Source organism: Ranitomeya variabilis, chromosome 2 (genome assembly GCF_051348905.1).
Source record: "Ranitomeya variabilis isolate aRanVar5 chromosome 2, aRanVar5.hap1, whole genome shotgun sequence".
NCBI lineage: Eukaryota > Metazoa > Chordata > Amphibia > Anura > Dendrobatidae > Ranitomeya > Ranitomeya variabilis.
Window position 1 is genome coordinate 444,362,798 of NC_135233.1, and position 19,995 is coordinate 444,382,792.

A 19,995-nucleotide genomic window follows, 5' to 3' on the forward strand; every position below is an offset into this window, starting at 1 on the left:
TCATGGGCTCTGAGAAGCTAGCCTGGGGCCCACTATCAGGGAACAGTGGCTCTGTCAGCTGTCTCAGTTCGTTGGTGTTCCGCGGTATCCGGAGACATGTCCGTCCGCCTGGTGGTGTCAGCGGGATCGGAAAGGGGCCTAGCAGGGTGTCGTCGGGCCCAGAAGATGGTGTCAAGCTGCCGGCCGGGATATCCTCTAGGTACGGTGGTGTGTCATCGAGGGCCTTATCACCCTGGTCGGGTGTGTACAGTGGGGGAGGTGAGTTAGGAAAGTCACTGGGGCCTTTCGCCGTCGGGGTTGTCAGGGTCATGCCCCTTACCTCTGCCTCCGGAGCACCGGAACTCCTCTTCCGCTCCGGACCGGCCAGGGTAGTTAGCGGTCGTCCGGCAAGACTTCCGATCAAGGCCTCTCTCCACCCAGCCAAAGGTTTCCTGCTGTAACCGCGTAAGTTGTCGGGTCAGTTCCTCCACTTCTTTCCGCAGGAGGTCCGGGTTCATTGTCGTCCTCAGTCCAGGATTCCAGGTGTAGGGTAGCTCTAGTCCGTCCGGCTTGGAGACAATAAGGGATCCCACTTCAGGTGAGGTCCGTAAGCCTTTCCTACTTGCGCCAGATCGTGAGGTCCCTGCGGCTTAAAGCTTGCTGACAGGGTCCCCTCTCTCCTGTCCTAAGACAGATGTCTGTACGATAGGCAGTTTGAGCCTGTTTATAGGATCTCTTAGATGACCCGGCTCTTAGGGTATGTGCACAAGCTACGGATTACTCTGCAGATTTTTCCGGACTGATTTTTGGAAAGCCGCAGGTAATCCGCCCTGCGGATTTCCTGTGGAATTACCGTTTTTTTTTTGCAGATTTCAAATGTGGTTTTACACCTGCGGATTCCTATTATGGAGCAGGTGTTAACCGCTGCGGAATCCGCACAAAGAATTGACATGCTGCAGAATAAACAATGCTACGTTTCTGTGCGTTTTTTTCCGTAGCATGTGCACTGTGGATTTTCATTTTTGTTTTTCATAAGTTTACATGGTACTGTAAATGCATGGAAAACTGCTGCGAATCTGCAGCGGCCAATCCGCTGCGGATCCGCAGCAAAATCCGCAGCGTATGCATATACCCTTTGGGTTACTGCTTCACCTCAGACTTGTTACAGGCAATTGAAATATAGTCCTATGCCCTCCGGTTCTGTTGCGTGTCCTAGAGAACAAAACGACCTCATGCTCTCGGTACCCGGCTTCTGCGCTCTGGCTCTGAGGGTGTCCTTCCACTGTTCCCCTCCTGAGCCCTTTCCTCCACTGTGCTTCTTCCCCCTAAGCTCCTCCACTATTCAATTCTCTTTCTGCTTCTCTTTCCAGGGGTAGCAGCTCTCTCGTGGCTGCTCGGCCCCCACTCTCCTTTCCTCTCTCAGACTGGCTGACTCCTCCTCCAGACCAGGATACATATAGCTAAGGGACTCTCCCCTGAATCTGGGATCAGAGCTCCCCCTCCTGGCCTAGATTCAGATGTGTTGAATGTAAGTGCCTTACCTGATAGAAAGAATCCCCCTTGCCTCCAATCATGATATCACCCTCCCCGAAGGGAAGGCAACATCACTGCAGCAACCGGCTACCTGGGGTGCTGCATAAGCCTTGTAAGCTTCTCTATGATCGTCCAACAATACACCACCCATCAAGTCCTGGCAACTCCAAAAACACACATTTTAATATAATCTTCACCATTAAATGAAGGATATCAAAAAAAGACAATCATTATTCTATTTCTTTTTGTAACAAAAAGATAAATATAGCATTTTATTAACACTTTTTGCACCAACAAAAGTGACACTGTCCAACTTTATCATTAACACAGCGAAAGCCTTGGTCACATTTCACAGCACTTTTAGGCACAAAAGCAAACAAAAAAAAAATAGGTTTCTTTTTTTTTTTCTTTTTAAATATGTCAAGGCCTTGAATATTTTTGCATCTTATTTTTTTTATTTATTTATTTTTAACCCTTGGAATAGTTCAAGGTCGATATTGCAAGTAGCAGGGCCTCCAATCACAAACACAGTACAACGGACGGAATAAAAAGGGCTCACACTAACACACATAGAAGCGCCGTCAGATGGTTGTAGAGATGAGCGTCATCGTGATGAAGCGGCTCACGTGGCGAGGATGGATGCGTTACCGTTTGGTCTCAAGCACCAGCTCTAGGCAATTTTAAACAATTGGTTTATCGTCATGTTATCGCTGAAATTATTGCTTGGTGTCAATTAAAAATGTTGCAAATAAATTGCTGTGAAACTATATTGTTAATAAAAAATATTTAGGTCTTACTATAATTTGCATGGAAGGGGGGATATAATAATGGCAGTGGGTGGTCTTGGTCCTCTTTTTACATACTCTTAACTAAACGCATCATTTGGTTGCAAGTATACAATTTCACAGCAGCGCCTCCACTGGTGAAATAAAGCATTACACGGTGTACATTGAATTCAATCAGCTTTCTGCCTGATACACAGACGTACTTGGGTCCTCCAGAGAGAGAATAAGGACGACATCACACATCTTGTGTTCATAGTTCGGGTACGGACCGCCATGACCCAAACTCAACACCTTCATAGGAATTTATGACACTGCTGAATTTGGGTCACGACATCTGCGGCCGATCCAGATACTAAGGTCTGAACTCGGGCCGTGAATACTGGACTTGTGCAACCGACCTAAGTGTAAAATTTTCTTTTGGTAACTTGATGGAGGTTCTAAATTGAAACATAGTCCAAAACAATTATTTTCTAAAGCTGCGTTCACGTGTTGTAGCTGGCCATGGCTGCAACGTGTGAACGAGTCTTAGGCACCAGGGTTTCTGGGGAAACTCCGATACCTTGAAAATGTAAGCATAAAACAGGAGTGGTCTCGGAGAAATGTACTAGTGCCCCCGCTGCCTAGGTGGACTCATCATAAAAATATATCTGAAAATTATTTTATCTAAACCAGTCATGCCCCTGTAAGTCCCTAGAAACTCAGTCCAGACTAGCTGTGGATTTTAAACAATGGATCTGCATCATCAATTGTATAAAAAAAAAGCAAAAAGAAAAAAAAACAACAACCCCAAAATGTTACCTATACCCTTCTAGAAGAAAAAAATATGTCAATATAAAGAATGGCAATAAAAATATAATAAATAACATTACACAATAACAATAAATAGTATTCCATTATTAAATAAATATATAATTAGTCCATTTATCATAAATCAGAATCTTGGCAAATATTTCTAGAGTAATTTTTCTGTTGTAATATAGATCCCTAAAATTAGTTCTATTCATATATATGAGATATTATTGAACATATTGTCGTTCTTCCAATTTTTTATCTCCCTGAAAACCCAGTCATAGACTTTTCAGAAAAGGGCAGCACTGTTCATTTACTGGATCAGAGGTCCATGTTGATATCATTAGATTTTATTAAAATTGGAGCCCTATTTAAATAATATATTAGGGGTTATCCATAGCAACCAATACGATTGTGAATGTTATTTTTTTATTATGTTTTGATTGATTATGGCTTTTTAAACAAGTATGGAAAAAATGAAAGTGCAACATTGATGAGACAGATGCACTTTAGGGTGCAGTCAGACGGCAGTATAAATGGGACCGAGATCGGAAAGCTGTGCTCGGACTGGCCGGCGGCTCTCCCTGCCTGAGCGTTACAGCTGCATAGAAATACATGAGGCAGTGACGCTCGGGTTGGCAGATCTGTGCACTGCGTTCCGTCCTCTGTCCGATTTATACGGCCGTCTGACTGCGCCCTTTTACACAGCTATCTGCAAAATGTGTGGATATATTGGTAGTATAATACCCATGATGGGCCCTTCTTTTGGTCGGACCATAATTAGATATTTGATTTTAATAATAGGAGGTGAAGAGAAATGGAAGAAGAACAAAGATCTTTCCTGATCCCAATAAGAACACTGGAAATGGATGTATATCATATAGAAGCTGGAGGAAAGTGGAGGTAAATCCGCTCTGCCAAAGGTATCGAAAGCAGTAGAAGATCGTAAAGATATAAATGTGTTTTTTATTTATCAACGCGTTTCGTATCACAGCTGTTTCTTCCTCAGGACAAACCACAAAGATGATAAAGTTTTATCTTTTATCTTTGAGGTTTGTCCTGAGGAAGAAGCAGGTGTGCTTCAAAACACGTCGATAAATAATAACCGCATTTACATCTTTGCGGTCTTCTACTGCTTTCGATACCTTTGGCAGCGCGGATTTACAGCCACTTTCCACCAGCTTCTATATAATATACATTTCGTGGGTTTGCAGTAACCTAAATGTGTACAAGTTAACATAGGGGTTCTGACTTTCACAACCCCCTAAGGTGAGCATTTTCTTTGCCTCCGTTCCTCTTTTTAACCAGGATAAGACCCTATTGCGTTCTTTATCTTTCTAGTTTTTATTACAATCAGAAATGGAGATATAGTATAGCAACTCTGCCTGTCTATCCATGGACAATCCTCGACTACATCACCTTTTTGAGATATATATTCCACCCTGAAAACAAGTTATGCCGTATATCAAACCCTATATAATATCTAGCTACATATGTATAGAGGTAAAATTCCCTTATTTAATCCCAGATTTATTATATCTTTACATAAATGGGTCACTAGTTAATTGGAATTATTATATCTACCCAGTAAGGAAGGTGCTGATATGTATCATATAGTTTATATGTCAAAAATACCTGTGTAGATATATCTATAGATGGAAAATATTCACATTTGTATTACAGTGCAGATCTCGCCCTGATATCATGTCTTATCTTATCAATCATTTGATCGTTTTGACAAAAATTAAGAAGATATTAATACAAAATGCATATATCGGCTGGTAACCCACAGATGGCATTGTATCCCGGTCATTCTCCTCTTCTAAACAATTAGTAAAACAATTTAAGTTTGTTCCAAAAGCGTTTCCTGAGTCATTCAACTTTTGCAAATTCAAGATGAACTTGGTGGGTTTGTTCTTCGACGTCGGTTTGCAGGGAGATATGTATATATTTTGTAGGTTCCCATTGATCTCAAAGAGGCTCGATAGACCCTTGGCATTGGTTTGGCATCTTCCATGGGTCGACTGAAGGTGTTTATGGCTGGTTGTTCAATCTTGAAACGCAAAGGACTTGGTCAAAGTTTCAGATGTGCTATGTCTAACTGTGCTTTGGATGACGCTAGTGGAGATACTTTATCTATAAGGTTAGTGGAAACATGGATCCAGGAAAGTAAAATCCAGATGGTTTCAAAGATGATGGTGAATTATCAGGCGACTCATACAAATAGTTACTCATCATCGTCACAGCATGATCTGCACTTGATGGATGTGTGTGCGCTATACATGATCCTGACCAACACTTTGTGCAAACACCACAATGAATTTTTAATCACAGACACTATGAAAAATAACTATCTACTGCGGGAATTGTTAAGAGGTGAAACTTCCATCATGATATGACTCTTGTCCTTCTTCTTGTACAAATTCTTCTCTCTTTTCCCAACCGTTGGGCCAGCCGCTGTTTACCTGCGTGGTGGCTCCATAGGACTTTGTGTTGCTGTAGTTGATGTAATTCTGGCTAATGTCCTCGGTTTCTTCGGCTAGTTCATCTTCATGGATGAAGCCACATTTCTCATCGCTGGTCTGTTCGGGGTCTGCCCATGGCTGTTTCTCCCCAGAGGCAAAAATACCGTAGAATACAACTCCACCATAATGGACGAGAGCTGCTATCAGGAAGACGTACTGCCATTCTTCACGTGTCTGGGGGAGAAAGAAAATGGTCAAAAATGTTCAGCAGATATTTTTCTTGCATATCGCTTCTAAAACCTTGGTTGCTAAAAGTGGTTGCTCCCTTTCCTTTCCCTACACTTAATAGCAGCATATAGAATTGGTCCTCTGCTCTATTTTCATTGTAAACCATGTCACTAGGCATATCCCAGTATTAATGATAATTCACCCAGCAGAGAGAAGCATGTAGTCTGCTCATTGTTGGGAGACACATCACATATAAAGGAAAGGATGCACAGAAAAAGAGTCCCACTGGTACAAACACAGAACTCAATGGTGAGCTGTCAGTTTAGTGAAGGATGCCACATCTTCAAAAGTATAGGATGCTTGGTGTAAAGTAGTGGAGGAAGCCACATGTCTAATAGTGTAGGATCCAAGCAAACTATTAATTGAGGATGCCAGGTCTATAATAGCAGAGGATGAATGGACTCTAATAATTGAGGATGCATGGACTCCATGAGAAGAGACACTGCACCCTTCATCATTGGAGTATGCATGGTCTCTTGTAATTGAGGATGTAAGGTCTCCAATAGTAGAGGATGCATGACTTCCAATAGTAGAGAATTCAAGGTCTCTTGTAATGGAGGATGCAAATTCCCCCTTACTGGTGGATGCAAGGTCTCCAATAGTGGAGGATGATTGAACTCCAATAATGAAGGATGCAAATTCTCCCTTACTGGAGGATGCAAAGTCTCCCATAATGCTGACTGCAGTGTCTCCCAACATATGGGCTAAAGCGCTTGTAGTCTGATCTGTTGCACATTGTATTCATCATTCATTCTTTAGTTTGCCGGTGCATTTTACTGTCTGCACTTTAACGTTTAATAACTTTAACTTTGGATGTTCTCTGATCATCATGGACAAACGACTGCAAAATTAGAACATTTGTCCTAAATATTAGTGAACAATTACCATCCTCACCACTGAACTCTGAAAATTATCTTCCTTTGATTCTATGTTCGATCCACCAGATGTGGATGGATTCTCAAACTAAGAGATCTGAAAGGTCAATCATGGGTCTCATTATGTGTCCACGCATCCAGAGCTGATGCACATCAAACCCGATATTGGAAAAAGTCATAGCAATAATTCTAAAAACATCCATCACAACCAAATATTTCTCCGAACAAGGAGAGCTTGTTTAGGATCCTGATGTCACCTATAGCTATAGCTCGGCTTACATTCATGTGGAGCGAAGAGTTTGGATGCCTTAGTCTTGTATCTAAATGCCATGACTAAGGCTGTGTACGTTGCTGCTGCCCACCTTGGCACCCAACACCAAAACCACATGCCCAACAAACTCTTGAGTTACACTCTTGTCATAGCCATGAAAACTGCTGGCCAATAACGGGGAACGCATATGTATTGGGTGACAGAGACCTGACATCTACAGGTCTTGAATTGAAGAGAAAAACACACTAATTATGGGAAATCTCTACATTCTAGACATTCTCATTGATGCCGCGGTTCAGCCCCGTGCTCCTCATCCCATTCATTGTTCTGCAGATGACAGTTACGTAAGTCCTAATAAGCATTGGCTGCTGATCCATGTTTCTCTGCTCTCAGCATGATTTCTCTTCAGTTAATTAAAACCTTATGACTCCCCTGCTCACTCGAGGATCCGGGGCTCGCATTTGAGCTTCTATTTATAGCTGACGTGCCTGGAGGCTTAAGGTCTTTCTCTCTGAACCTTTCCAAAGAACACAGAAACAGCTATAAAATCAAGAAATGTTTAATAGGAACGTACTTTGTTCTTAGTCATGGCTCCGACGATCAGCGGACACACCATTCCAGACAGGGTGCCAACGCCGTTAGAAATTCCCATCAGAATACTGGCGTAGCGGGGAGCGATGTCAAGGTGATTGACATTGAAACCTATCAACAAGGCACAAAAACAACCAATGACATGGAGAATACAAAAAACGTATAAGCACTGCAATAAGATTCTGAAACTATTTTTCCCAATCATTTGTAAAATCTTTCTTTGCAGTCAGTAAGTAGAAGCTTTCTTGTTCCCGAATGAACTCTTACTAACCCATCAGGTCTTACCTGAGTAAGAAAAATACAATCTGAATTCTGAATGGTTTCTATAAGGCTAGGGTCACACAATCATTTTCTCTCATCTGAGAAAATCAGTGTGGTCGAAGTGTGGTCGGAGTGTGTTCGAGGCGTGGTCAGAGGGAGGTCAGAGTGTGGTCAGAGTGTGGTCAGAGTGTGGTCGAGGCATGGTCAGTGTGTGGTCGAGGCATGGTCAGTGTGTGGTCGAGGCATGGTCAGATTTTCTCAGATGTGGAGAATAAAAAAAAAAGTATCTTCATTCAGTCTGTCCGTGAAAATCGGACCGCACTTAGAGTCAGAGTGTGGTCCATTTTTTTTTCCATGGACCCATAGAGCTAAATAGCCGAATGTGTTCCGTTTATCGGAGGCAAATTGTGCATGTTGCAATTATTTCCTCAGACCACTCGGGTACGGCCTCACAGAATAACATGTCATCAAGTGCTATCTGACAAAACAATGCATATCTTTCCTCCTCCAATTTTTATGTCCGTGTATACGTGCCCTAAGGGTATGTTTCCACGGTCAGGAAACGCTGCTTGTTTGACGCTGCGCAGAGCTGCAGCGTCAAACAAGCAGCTTCCAGATGTTCCAGCATAGTCGAGGGGATTTTATGAAATCCCGTCTCCACTATGCGTGGAAACCCGCACGCGGCGGCCCTGCGACTACGGACATGCTGCGCGTCTTTTCAGATCGCAGCATGTCCGTACACCTTGCGGGGACGCAGCGTCCCCGCAAGGCATATCACAGGGCGCTATGGGAGAGAGCGATCATCCCGGATGTGAAGAGTTAACACATCCGGCATGATCGCGTCCCAGAAAGGGGGCGGGGCTTAGCGCCGAGCGGCTTCGCCGCTGCGGCGATACCGCCGGCCATCCTGACAGTGGAAACATACCCTAAGGCTAAGCATCACTGTGGTTAAACTGGGCCTGATTTCTGAGGCAAGAAGCATTGACCTAGTGATGGAGAAGTCAAACTCTGATAACTTGAGAGGTTTCCCCTATATAAGGTTTAAGCATATAGTTAAGGCATTCCAAACCATTAAGACCAGAGGGGTCTGGTCTCTGGGATCCCACCATAAGTCCCAAGGCTGCAGAAGTAGAAGCCCCCTAGGCTTTTCCCTTGCACCATGGTGCTCCACTTGGAGTATTAGATGTGGTAGTTCTATTTTAAAGGGGTTTTCCACTTTTAGAAATATGGACATGAAAAGTTTCATGCAACGTAAAATAACAAAATAAAATCTTACTCACCCTTCCCAGGTCCAGCGCTAGTTTGCCACTTCTGCTCAAGTGTCAATGTTTTGGTTGCAGCAGTGATATCACGTCAACTGCTCACATCACTGCTACAGCCAATCACTGACCTCAGCTATTAGGCCAATGTTGATGGCACAAGCCACTGAGCCTTGTGATTAGCTGCAGCAGTGATATGAGCTGACGACATGCCCTGAGCTTCAGCGAAAACACTGACACCGGAGCAGAGGCGGAGAAGTAACCTGGGAAGGGTGAGTTGTTGGCAGTGAGTTATCTTTGTACTCTCTAGCCTTTTAACAGTGAATATATATTTATGCAGGAAAAAAAGGTAACACAGCTTACAACTGGTATTTCTTATAGCTTAGGATCTTGTCTGTCAGCTTGCAAAGTGAAAGTAAAAACTGTGCCTCAGCTATACACACAGTGAACAGGAACTTCCTGTTTATTTTTTTTTAACAGTGCTTTTTTGGCAAAGTAACACTGTTGCTGGAGACAGAAACCCATACACTATTAAACAGTAGCAAATAAAAGTTGTTGCAATATATACACAATAATAAGCATTATTCCAACATGAGTACAATCTGATTTTGTTGCTTTACATTACAGGAAACATTTCGGGTTGGTTTTTCTAAAATTGGAAAAACTCCTTTAAGGATTATTCTAAAAATTCACGATGATAAAAACAAAAACAAATTTGCATATATTTGTTCCAAATCCGTCTGTAAGTGCTTCATCAGAACCTGCCCGGAATATAAATCGGATGCAAATAAAACACATTTATTCCGCTATCCCTCATTGAGGAGATGAAGCAAACATTACACCACTCCAAGGTCACGACTAAAATCAGAAGACGTCTTCTAAAGTGAAGTCAGACAACCAGTCCGTACATATAGCCTCTCCTAAAAGGGCCACGTCACCGGGTTGTTGCCCTTAACTGGACCAAAATAAAGGGACATAACCAGATTTAGTAAAAAGGGGATGATTTTTTTCCCCTAGGAATTACGCCAGTCCGGTCTACAGCTGTGCCTGGTATTGCGGTATTTATGCTGATCTGCAATATAGACAAGAGTGGCACAGTTTCTTGGGGGGGGGAAATCTGATTTTTTTTTTTTCTAAACGTTCGAAAAAAAATTCTACACTGTAAATTGAATAATGTTCTCACCAGAAATGGCAAATCCACTGAAACCAACGGCAAGGACAAGGAATGATATGGCCACCCCTTTACTGTGAGAGTAGCCGACCACAAGGAGGAGAGTCGCTTCCATCCCAAAACCTGAAACATGGAGGAGACATTCAGTGGGTTAGATTGCGCTGCTCAGCAGGTGATTTCAGCATTCTACTAAGCGGACGAACGTCATTCCTAAGTCCTCATTGATAAAACTACGACTCCCTGCATTTCCTGCCAGCAGGAGGGACACATGTCGGGGACCCAAATGGGGTCAGTACAGGAAGAAGTCACCAGAGTAAGGCCCCATACACATTAGATGAAAGTCAGACGAAGCCGCCTGGGGCGACGGATTAGAACTTCTGCCATAGGACCCTGTGACGTTTATGTACGCCCCTGATTGCACAACGGTAATAATGAGGGCGATCTGATCTGTTTCTTGGAGCCTAAGGCTCGGGGGGGCCCCATGGCCAGATTGCCCTCATCATAAGCGGCATGCCATTTTTTGTCAGTGTCCACCCCTCGTTTTGGCTGAATGCTCATTCATGGGTGTGGCAAAGCTTAAAGCATAACCGTCGTTATAATTATTATTTCATAAATCACTAGTACACATGAAAATCTGCTTCTTTATCTTCCAAAATTGACCAGTCATTAGCAAAATTCTCAATTCTGAGGTAAAATCTGTATTCAGCGAAGACAGACTTTCTCCGCAGAGAAACACCCGACCAGGCAGAAGGAGCTGTGGGCTTTGCTCATTTCTTATGGTGCTGAAAGCTAAGCTCTGATTAGCTGCTTAGAAAACAAACTGAGCTCTTATTGGTTACTCTGATAAAAAGTTGAGCTCTGATTGGCTGCTCTGCTAAAAGATAAACTCTGATTGGCTGCTCCGATAAAATGAAAGCAAAGCTTTTATTGGTTGCTATGGGCAACATATGGTTTTATTATTAGGCCATTCGGATGAATGAGGCCCCATAAGCTTCATACTGTACAAGTCACATAAAGGGAACAAGGGGCTCGATATCGTGGCCTCACCTTGTCTGAATAAAAAAATCATCCTGATAATAATTTGCAGCACTAATCTGTGTGATACAGACATTAGGACTAGTGATGAGTGAATATACTCGTTACTCGAGCTTTCTCGAGCACGCTCTGGGGTCCTCCGAGTATTTCTTAGTGCTCGGAGATTTAGTTTTTCTTGCCGCAGCTGAATGATTTACATCTGTTAGCCAGCATAAGTACATGTGGGGGTTCCCTAGCACCAGGCAACCCCCACATGTACTTATGCTGGCTAACAGATGTAAATCATTCAGCTGCGGCAATAAAAACAAACTCCGAGCACTAAAAAATACTCGGAGGACCCCAGAGCGTGCTCGAGAAATCTCGAGTAACGAGTATATTCGGTCATCACTAATAAGGACCCGTGTCTGGTCTATAGGCTGATATAATAAATTACTCATTGATTCAAATATATTAGGACTTGGATGAAATCTCCTCATTTCAGCCATTCTCTGGTGGTGCCATTGTATGTTACCAGCAGCCGTGTCACTGACCTCCGCAGTTCATGATCTTCCGCACAGTGGTCGTAGAGAGAATATTTTTACTCCGTAGGTAGTCAGCAATTTGTCCCCCGATAGGCACGATAATCGTCATGACAAGATGCGGCACCGCAGACAGCATTCCAACCTGACATAAAGAGACACAGACATTTAGGGTCCATCCCCAGCGTCATACCTTTTATACACATAATAAACTATGCTACATTTTTAATTGGAGGTGTTTGCTAATATTATTATTATTATTATTACTATTACACCTACTACATATTGGGATAGGATCTTGGAGATGGGAATACCCCTTTAATGTTTAAATCAGGATTTTTCCATGAATTTTTTTTCATATCATGATTATTGTTAGAAAATAAAATTAGAAACTTTGCAATTTTCACACTGGCCACTGGGGCTTTTTTAAGACTCAAACATCCTGTCCTTTCAGGAAGAGTTTTCAGTAGGCTCATTATCATGAGACAGGATGACAATGACAGGTAACACCTCTATGCCCAGCTGATATCACCTATTGTGAGTGGTGGATCTTGTGTTGACACATATGACCCTGCTCCACCTCCTTTCACAATGACCTTTGCACACGCACATTAAATGCTTCAATACAAAAAATAGAGGTGGAGTTTATTCACTGCTGCTAATGTACATGTATTGTTTCCTGAAACAGCAGGAAGTCAGAGTCTAAAAGTGTGAAAATCTTGCAGTATGAAAATGGTCATTTTTCTCATTTTTGTTTTTTATTAAGATTTTGGAGAAAAAACATTGCAAAGAAACGAAACAAAGCAAAAAAAAAACATTTAACATAGAATCCCAATTTTAACAATGGGCCCTTTTTCTGATGATGGCTTCCCTTTAGGGATGCTAATTGGCTTAATGGGTCCATCCTGCTTATGGTATCCCATCCCAAAATGGATAGTTCACACCCGCCCATGGACAAAACAGTTGACCAATATGATTTTAATCACAAGGCTTACCACCACCGAATTGATTAAAAAAAAATATTTTGCCAGATTAACCATTGTTAACGCATCACTCATAAATAAAAAGCCTCCATCCCCCCTCGCCGTATTCACTCCACACAAATTTGAAAATCATTGTACCTTGCTAATCTCAAATCCAAACACCTCTTCAAAATACGCCGGCTGGCTGATGAGCAGAAGGTAAAACGTCCAGCTCCGGCAGAAATTTGCAACTATGATTGCATAGACAGGCATCGAGGTAAAGAATTTTCTCCAAGGAGTCTTGAATTTCTAAAAGAGAGAAAACATCACTTGTTGATTACATAGAAATTATTTGTTGATTTAAGTAAGTGCCCCCATCACAAGAATATTATCTGTTATTCATGGAGTTCACACATATAACTGGAGCGAGTCCAAAACCAACAGTGATCGCCTCTCCTTTTCTGAGATATGGCCCTCGATACCCAGAATATATAAATCTATCATTATTACCAAGTTGGCGTGGTCATCAACTCTTCTATGTGGGTGCCTTCTTGACAAACACGCCCCCTTGCCTAAGAAGACTAGTTTTATATATAGGAAAGTAAGGGCCATGTCTCAGGAAAACCGCAGCATTTATATTTATATATTTATGGCAAGTGACAAGTTCTCTTCTTTAAACAGATTTGTTTTTTAGGTCCAAATTCCCTGCAGAACCATATAGCAGTTACATGATACCATTGGAAATGCCTGCAGCTGCCACTAGGGGGAGAAAAGGTCATACTACTTTTGTAATGTATTCGATGTATGCAGACGCTTACAGGCGCCATCTAGGGGAGGCTGCAGGAAGTCAGAATGTTATCATTTGCCATGATGTCCATGCAGGGGATTTTAAAGCTCTGGATCAGAAAAACAAGTTCTCACCACTTTAAAGATATGTTTAAAAAGAATCAGCACAGAATAGATTAAAGATAAAATGTTGGTCAGACATCTTCTTTAACCCCTTTTCGACATTACGCCCAAGTCGGACTCCCTCCCTTTGATGTGGGCTCTGACGCAATGGTCGTGGAATTATGGAAATCACAGGATGTAGACATATTACTAATCTATAATCTGCATCTGCATGGCCTAAACCTGCTCCCATGGCTGCAGCGTCTCCTGACTTGTCTCCCATCAAGCACATGGGGACGTCATTGGTCAGTGATTACACAGGAGATGCCAGCAGAGGATCTTGATGATTTGCCCAAGTGCATTCAGCAGCAGAACCTTCCTCAGATGACCATTAATAACCTCACTGATAGCAGCCGAGGGTGGCAGTCTGAGATTTCTGCATGTGGTTCATACTCCAGACTGAAGAAATCCAGATGTTTCGAAAATTTAGATTTAATTTTTCCATAATTTGCAGATCAGTAATGTCTCCATCCTGTGATTTCCAGAACTCCCAACTTTTCCTTCTTGGCGTTGGTGTATCCATCGACAACATTCCAGTATGTCCCAGACTCGATAACAATATTTGCAGGTTAATGACTTACTTCCATGGCACCCATAAGGTTGGCAGACTCGCCAATGCTCTCTTCAATATAAGTGCGCTCCTCGTCTGTGATGGTTGGGTGCTTGGCTGGGCTCTCATAGGACACCAGGATCCAGAAGAGGTACCAGACTAAACCAAAGCTACCTACATAGAAAGGGCAACAATTAATAAATGTGACCTCAGGGTAATTTACTGACATTCTCTTATATCTATATTTTTCATCTTGGATTTGGACTGGTGATTACCAGAAATAAGTAGAGGACATTACACCTCAGCCACCCATTCCTAAACTTCCAGAAACCTAATGTTAACTAGTTTCATGTAAAATCTGATAATAATAATAATTTTTATTTATATAGCGCCAACATATTCCGCGGCACTTTACAATTAAGTGGGGACATGTACAGACAATAAATTCAATACAAGTTAAGACAATTTAAACAGTGACATTAGGAGTGAGGTCCCTGCTCGCAAGCTTACAGTCTACAAGGAAATGGGGGGACACAATAGGTGAAAAGTGCTTGTTATTTCAGGTCTGGCAATTATAATAAATAGGGATTTTCATACAAAGCTGCATGATCCGGTCATCAGCCCATGTGTTTAAGTGCAATAGTCAAGTATCAAGTGCAGTTATCGTGTGCATGAAGGGTGTGGGGACAGATGAATAGTAGGGTGCAGATTCACATGCAGATAATATTCGGAAGGAGGGAACAGGACAAAGTTAGTTTACTGAGTAGTTGATGTGGTAGGCTTGTTTGAAGAGATGGGTTTTTAAAGCGCGCTTGAATAGGTCGGGGCTAGGTATCAGTCTGATCGTCTGGGGAAGTGCATTCCAGAGAGCTGGCGCAGCACGAGAGAAGTCTTGGAGACGGAGGTGCGAGGTTCGGATTACAGGGGATGTTAGTCTTAGGTCATTTGTAGAATGGAGGGCACGTATAAGGCGATAGACAGAGATGAGAGAGGAGATATAAGGTGGTGCAGAACTGTGGAGAGCTTTGTGGGTGAGAGAGATGAGTTTATACTGGACCCGGTAGCCAGTGTAATGACTGGCACAAGATGGAGGCATCGGTGAAGCGACGGGACAGAAATATGACTCTGGCTGCAGCATTCAAGATGGATTGGAGAGGAGAACGTTTGGTAAGAGGGAGACCGATCAGAAGAGAGTTGCAGTAGTCCAGACGGGAATGAATAAGAGCGACAATAAGAGTTTTGGCAGTTCCAAAGGTGAGAAAAGGTCGGATTCTGGAGATGTTTTTAAGATGCAGGTGACAAGAGTGAATGAGTGATCGGATATAGGGAGTACAGGAAAATTCGGTGTCGAATATGACCCCAAGACAGCGGGCATGCTGCTTGGGAGTTATGGTTGATCCCTTCAGGGTAATTTCGATGTTGGGTAGAGTGAGGTTAGTAGAAGGGAGAAACACAAGAAGTTCCGTTTTGGAGAGATTTAGTTTCAGATAGAGGGAGGACATGATGTTAGAGACAGCAGACAGAAAATCCTTGGTATTTTGACTTAGGGTAGGGGTGATGTCAGGGGAAGAAGTGTATAATTGGGTGTCATCAGCATAGAGATGATACTGGAACCCAAATCTGCTGATTGTTTGTCCAATAGAGGCAGTGTATAGAGAGAAGAGGAGGGGGCCAGGGACTGAGCCCTGTGGAACCCCGATAGTAAGGGGACGAGGAGAGGAAGAGGAGCCAGCAAAATATACAGTTAAGGAGCTGTCAGAGAGGTATGAGGAGAACCAGGACATGGCTGTGTCCTTGAGGCCTATAGAGCGGAGCATAGTGAGGAGGAGCTGGTGATCCACAGTGTCAAATGCGGCAGAGAGATCCAGGAGAATCAGCAGGGAGCAATGACCTTTGGACTTAGCTGTTATTAGATCATTAGAGACTTTAGTGAGGGCAGTTTCAGTGGAGTGTAAAGAGCGGAAACCAGATTTTAAAGGGTCGAGAAGAGAGTTATCCGAGAGATAGCGGATTAGACGGGAGTGGACCAAGCATTCTAGGAGTTTAGAGATGAAAGAAAGGTTAGAGACAGGTCTGTAGTTAGCAGTGCAGTTCTGGTCCAGAGATGGCTTTTTAAGTTAAGGGGTTATGATGGCATGTTTAAATGAGGCGAGAAAGATACCTGAAGAAAGAGAGAGGTTATATATTTTAATCAGGTGAGCGGTGACCACTGGTGAGAGATTGCAGGAGATGTGAAGGAATGGGGTCACTGTTGCAGGTTGTAGGCCGAGCAGAAGCGAGGAGCTTGGAAACTTCTTCTTCTGTAACAGGCTCAAAGATGTCTAGTGAGCTTGAGGTGTGGCAGGGAAGGGGATCCAGGCAGTGAGGAGATTGGGCTGAGATATCCTGATGGATGTGGTTGATTTTTTTCTAGGAAATATGTGGCCAGATCCTCACCACTGAGAGTGGTGATGGGGGCCTGTACTTTAGGTTTCAGGAGGGAGTTTAAGGTTTCAAAAAGTCATTTTGGGTTGTTGGATAGTGAGGTGATGAGGGTGGTGAAGTAGGATTGTTTGGCCAGATGAAGGGCAGAGTTATAGGTTTTGAGCATGAATGAAGTGGATGAAGTCTTTTGCTAAGAGATTTTCTCCACTGTCGTTCTGCACACCTTGAGGAACGCTGAAGAAAGCGTGTTTGCATAGAGTGCCAGGGCTGCCGTTGTCTGTGTCAGGTCTTTCTGCGTGTAGAAGGTGCTGCTTCATCTAGGGCATTCTTCAGTGTATTATTGAAGTGTGACAATGCTAAGTCTGGACAAGAGAGGGAGGAGATGAGGGCTAAAGATGTGTGGAGATTGTCCATAAGCTGCTGGGTATTAATGGTACGTGTATTCCGATAAGTGTGGTAAGTGGGGATGTCTCGAGTGAGGAGACAATTCTTGACAGAGAAGGAAAGAAGGTTGTGGTCCGAGAGCGGGAGTGGGGAGTTAGTAAAGTCGAGCAGCGAGCCGGGACGGGAGAAAACCAGGTGCAGAGTATTCCCGTCCTTATGCGTAGGAGAATTAGCAAACTGTGAGAATGAAGAAGTTAAAGAAAGAAAGAAGATGAGAGGCAGATTGGGACAGGGGATCATTGATGGGGATGTTAAAGTCTCCCATGATGATGGCGGGGATGTCACAGGATAGAAAATGAGTAAGCCAGATGCTTATGCAGCATCTATAGTAAAAGATAGAATGTTTAAAAATAATAAAAAAAATAAAAAAATGGTTATACTCACCCTCTGCAGACAGCCAATCTCCTCAGCGGCGTCCGTTCCTATAGATGCCGGTGTGGTTCAGGACCTTCGATGACGTCGCGGCTTGTGATTGGTCGCGTGAGTCACATGAGCGGTCACGCGACCAATCACAAGACAGCGACGTCATCACAGGTCCTGAACCACAACATCTATAGAAACGGAAGAGAAAGCATGCACCGGAGAGGCGAGAACACTTCGGGGGGCATCAGAGGGTGAGTATAGGACTATTTTTTATTTTAATTCTTTTTTTTTTTTACCAATTATATGGTGCCCAGTCCGTGGAGGAGAGTCTCCTCTCCTCCACCCTGGGTACCAACCGCATATAATCTGCTTACTTCCCGCATGGTGGGCACAGCCCCGTGCAGGAAGTAAGCAGATCAATGGGCTCCTAGGTGTGCGGAATCCCCGCAATTCCGCATTTTTAATGAACATGTTGCTTTTTTTTCCGCACAAAAAATGCGGAATACCCTGTAAATAATAGGAGGCATATGTAAGTGTTTTTTTCGCGTTTTTTTCACGTTTTTATAGCGAAAAACCGCGAAAAAACCGCGAAAAATCCTGAACGTGTGCACATGGCCTAAGACTAAGTGATCATGGGAGATTTTAACTATCCAGATATTTGTTGGGAATCTCTCTCAGGCAAAAGTAATGGGTCCAGAAAATTCTTACTTTCTCTTGCTGACAACTTTATCATCTTTTTATCTTTCAAAAGGTAGAAGAGAGAACAAGATCATCTGCAATCTTGGACCCAATTCTTTCCAATAGGGAGGAGATAATTAAGGAAGTAAAGATGGCTGGGAATTTAGGAGGCAGCGATCATGCTATCCTCGAACTTTGGATTTCAAGAGGAGGAAGACCATCGAGAAATCAGACTTTAAGGTTGGACTTCAGAAAGGCAGATTTTAATGGACTCGGAAAAGAGGATAGGAAAGGTCCAATGGCCGGATGTTCTAAAAGACAGAAATGTCCAAGAAGGTTGGGAGATTTTGCTAAATGAAATTCTCACTGCCCAAACAATAACAATAACTACCTGGGTGGATCAAGGAAATGCGGTAGATATAGTATGTCGCCACTTCAGCAAAGCAATTGATAAAGTATCTCATACTATCCAAGTATGGGATTGACAATACTATGGTTACGTGGATTCATAACTGGCTCAGTGATTGTACTCAAAAAATGGTGATAAATGTTTCCACATCTAACTGGAAGAGTGTTTCAAGTGGGGTACCACAAGGCTCTGTGCTGGCCCCAGTGTTGTTCAACATTTACGATCTAGATAAGGGAACTGAAAGTAAACTGGTATTTAACAGGGAGAAATGCAGAATTCTATATCTGGGCAAGAAAAATGAAAATTACATCTATAGAATGGGAGGAATAGAACTAAGCAACAAAATGTGCGAAAATGAATTGAGTATACTAAGGCTAGTTTCACACTTCCGTCTTATGGCCTACGTCGCAATGCGTCGTTTTGGAGAAAAAATGCATCCTGCAAAGTTGCCCACAGGATGCGTTTTTTCTCCATAGACTTGCATTAGAGACGCATTGCGACGTATGGCCACATGTCGCATCCGTCGTGCAACGGATGCGTAGTGTTTTGGTGGCCGCGACGCACAAAAAAAGTTCAATGTAACGTTTTTCGTGCGACGGGTCCGCCATTTTCGACCGCGTATGCGCGGCCGAAACTCGGCCCCCTCCTCCCCGGAACTCACAATGGGCAGCGGATGCGTTGTAAAACTGCATCCGCTGCCCGCGTTGTGCTACATTTAGCACAACGTCCGTCGGTTTGACGGTTTGCGACGGGCCCGTACGGATGTGTGAAAGTAGCCTAAGGCTAGGTTTACATTGCGTTAGTGGGTGATCGCTAACGGACAGCGTTGCACGGCGAAAATGTCGCAATTAACGCCGTGCAATGGGTCCGTTAGCGCACCCATTGACAGCAATGTAAATTTCGCCTGTAGCGCATCGCTAGCGCGTGCCTTTTTCGGCTCGCGCTAGCGATGTGCCGTTCTTTTGTAGCGCGCCTCGGACGCTGCTTGCAGCGTCCGCGGCGCGCCCGAGGTCCGTTCCCCGCTCTCGCAGATCGGGGATCTGCGAGAGCGGGGACGTTAACGCGAACCCCAAACGCGACCCCTAAAAATACATTGCGTTAGCGCGATCCGCTAGCGCTAGCGCTAAACGGATTGCCCTAACGCAATGTGAACGTAGCCTAATAGATCCACAGACTGCATATGAGTCAACAGTGATGCAGCAGCAAAAAAGGCAAACACAGTTCCAGGATGTATTAAGAGAAACACAGAGTCTAGATCATGTGAACTAATTATCCCCCTCTATTCCTCCTTTGTCAGGCCTCATCTGGAATACTGTGTCCAGCTGTGGGCACCACATTTTAAAAAAGACATTGAAAAACTGGAGCAAGTTCAGAGAAGAGCTGCCAGGATGGTGAGC

At 43.4% G+C, this 19,995-nt stretch overlaps 1 protein-coding gene across 1 annotated transcript in view; it reads right to left on the reverse strand.

Moving 5' to 3' along the window:
- Nucleotides 1-1,667: 1,667 nt before the first annotated feature.
- SLC17A6 (solute carrier family 17 member 6) overlaps nucleotides 1,668-19,995 on the reverse strand; it is a 56,992-nt gene continuing 38,664 nt past the window's right edge. The window contains exons 8-13 of the mRNA XM_077287174.1: nucleotides 14,312-14,454; nucleotides 12,942-13,091; nucleotides 11,833-11,965; nucleotides 10,280-10,390; nucleotides 7,560-7,687; nucleotides 1,668-5,785 (exon numbers count right to left, since the gene is read on the reverse strand). Of these exons, the coding sequence (XP_077143289.1) occupies nucleotides 5,456-5,785; nucleotides 7,560-7,687; nucleotides 10,280-10,390; nucleotides 11,833-11,965; nucleotides 12,942-13,091; nucleotides 14,312-14,454 (995 nt within the window). The 3' untranslated portion in view covers nucleotides 1,668-5,455. The remainder of the gene's footprint in view (nucleotides 5,786-7,559; nucleotides 7,688-10,279; nucleotides 10,391-11,832; nucleotides 11,966-12,941; nucleotides 13,092-14,311; nucleotides 14,455-19,995) is intronic.